At 36.5% G+C, this 2,606-nt stretch overlaps 1 protein-coding gene across 1 annotated transcript; it reads left to right on the plus strand.

Moving 5' to 3' along the window:
- The first annotated feature begins 445 nt into the window (after positions 1–445).
- On the plus strand, positions 446–2,320 carry LOC125676344 (GATA zinc finger domain-containing protein 14-like). The gene has a single exon (XM_048914226.2). The coding sequence runs from the start codon at positions 446–448 to the stop codon at positions 2,318–2,320; it is 1,875 nt and encodes a 624-aa protein (XP_048770183.2).
- The last annotated feature ends 286 nt before the right edge of the window (positions 2,321–2,606 follow it).

Below are 2,606 nucleotides of genomic sequence, written 5' to 3' on the forward strand. Positions count from 1 at the left end.
TATGTGATACTGTTACATAACTTTCGCTACACTTGACCTGCTTTTTCAAGAGTACTGGCCCTTTGCAAAGAATTCGTTTTCCCACTTTTTTACCATTATGTAAGTGTCAAGGGCATTTATTTCTATTTTCTCACGGTCGCCTATATTACCAGAGTTATGACCCTTTGCATAATTTGCTTTTTTGACCGTGTATCTTCAATATGTATTGCTCTATAAGTTCAAAATCATTTTCGATTTTGACCTTTTAAAATTTTAAATTCTATTCATTTTAAGACCATCAACAAACACGTTTCACAACTAATATCAAAACTCTGTCGGATCGAATATTATCGCGAGGTCATTGGTGTGGGAGGGAACCGGAGTACCAGAGGAAACCCACGTGCCCGTGTGGGCGAGCACAATGCCCTCCGACACACAACCACTGCCGATCTTGACTCAACCTTAAATGAACAGTAGAGCGTTTATCGGACCGGGAAGAGCGCACTCTGAAGAAAATTCATCTACGCAGTTAGAATTTTTATATTTTGTTCACAAATCCTTAGTGTTGAATGTAAGAATCACGTTTAGTGGTATATGTAAGAGTCACGTGAGTAAGAATAACGTTAGAACGAATCACGATAGTAAGAATCACGTTAGTGAGAATCACGATAGTAAGAATCACGTTAGTGAGAATCACGATAGTAAGAATCACGTTAGTGGTATATGTAAGAGTCACGTGAGTAAGAATAACGTTAGAAAGAATCACGATAGTAAGAATCACGATAGTAACGATAGTAAGAATCACGTTAGTGAGAATCACGATAGTAAGAATCATGTTAGTGAGAATCACGATAGTAAGAATCATGTTAGTAAGAATCACGTTAGTGAGAATCACGATAGTAAGAATCACGTTAGTGGTATATGTAAGAGTCACGTGAGTAAGAATAACGTTAGAAAGAATCACGATAGCAAGAATCACGATAGTAACGATAGTAAGAATCACGTTAGTGAGAATCACGATAGTAAGAATCATGTTAGTGAGAATCACGATAGTAAGAATCATGTTAGTAAGAATCACGTTAGTGAGAATCACGATAGTAAGAATCACGATAGTAAGAATCACGTTAGTGAGAATCACGATAGTAAGAATCACGTTAGTGAGAATCACGATAGTAAGAATCATGTTAGTGAGAATCACGATAGTAAGAATCATGTTAGTGAGAATCACGATAGTAAGAATCATGTTAGTGAGAATCACGATAGTAAGAATCATGTTAGTGAGAATCACGATAGTAAGAATCATGTTAGTGAGAATCACGATAGTAAGAATCACGTTAGTGAGAATCACGATAGTAAGAATCACGTTAGTGAGAATCACGTTAGTGAGAATCACGATAGTAAGAATCATGTTAGTGAGAATCACGTTAGTGAGAATCACGATAGTAAGAATCATGTTAGTGAGAATCACGTTAGTGAGAATCACGTTAGTGAGAATCACGATAGTAAGAATCACGTTAGTGAGAATCACGATAGTAAGAATCATGTTAGTGAGAATCACGATAGTAAGAATCATGTTAGTGAGAATCACGATAGTAAGAATCATGTTAGTGAGAATCACGTTAGTGAGAATCACGATAGTAAGAATCACGATAGTAAGAATCACGATAGTAAGAATCACGTTAGTGAGAATCACGATAGTAAGAATCACGTTAGTGAGAATCACGATAGTAAGAATCATGTTAGTGAGAATCACGATAGTAAGAATCATGTTAGTGAGAATCACGATAGTAAGAATCATGTTAGTGAGAATCACGATAGTAAGAATCATGTTAGTGAGAATCACGATAGTAAGAATCACGTTAGTGAGAATCACGATAGTAAGAATCACGTTAGTGAGAATCACGATAGTAAGAATCATGTTAGTGAGAATCACGATAGTAAGAATCATGTTAGTGAGAATCACGATAGTAAGAATCATGTTAGTGAGAATCACGATAGTAAGAATCACGTTAGTGAGAATCACGATAGTAAGAATCACGTTAGTGAGAATCACGATAGTAAGAATCATGTTAGTGAGAATCACGTTAGTGAGAATCACGATAGTAAGAATCACGTTAGTGAGAATCACGTTAGTGAGAATCACGATAGTAAGAATCATGTTAGTGAGAATCACGTTAGTAAGAATCACGATAGTAACGATAGTGAGAATCACGTTAGTGAGAATCACGATAGTAAGAATCACGATAGCAACGATAGTGAGAATCACGATAGTAAGAATCACGTTAGTGAGAATCACGATAGTGAGAATCACGTTTGTGGTGTGTGTGTGTGTAATCACTGAAATAGAGATTTCCATGTTTTTGGTAATTTGTTCTAATTAGATAATACACAGGACCCACATTGAGTCTGTGTTGATTACAAAATGCACCTTGTTTTCTTAAACAAAGCAGTGGCGGATTTAAAGGGGGCGCAGTTGGCGCGCACCCCCCCCCCCCCTAAAATTTTCAAATTTAAGGTAAATCGCGGTATCTTGTTTCGGAAAATGTACTAAACGATAAAAGAAGCAACAATTCCTTCCACTCCCGGAGAAATGAAAGACAAAATCCTTTGATTTCTTGAATTACTTT

This window comes from Ostrea edulis, chromosome 3 (assembly GCF_947568905.1).
Source record: "Ostrea edulis chromosome 3, xbOstEdul1.1, whole genome shotgun sequence".
Lineage (NCBI taxonomy): Eukaryota > Metazoa > Mollusca > Bivalvia > Ostreida > Ostreidae > Ostrea > Ostrea edulis.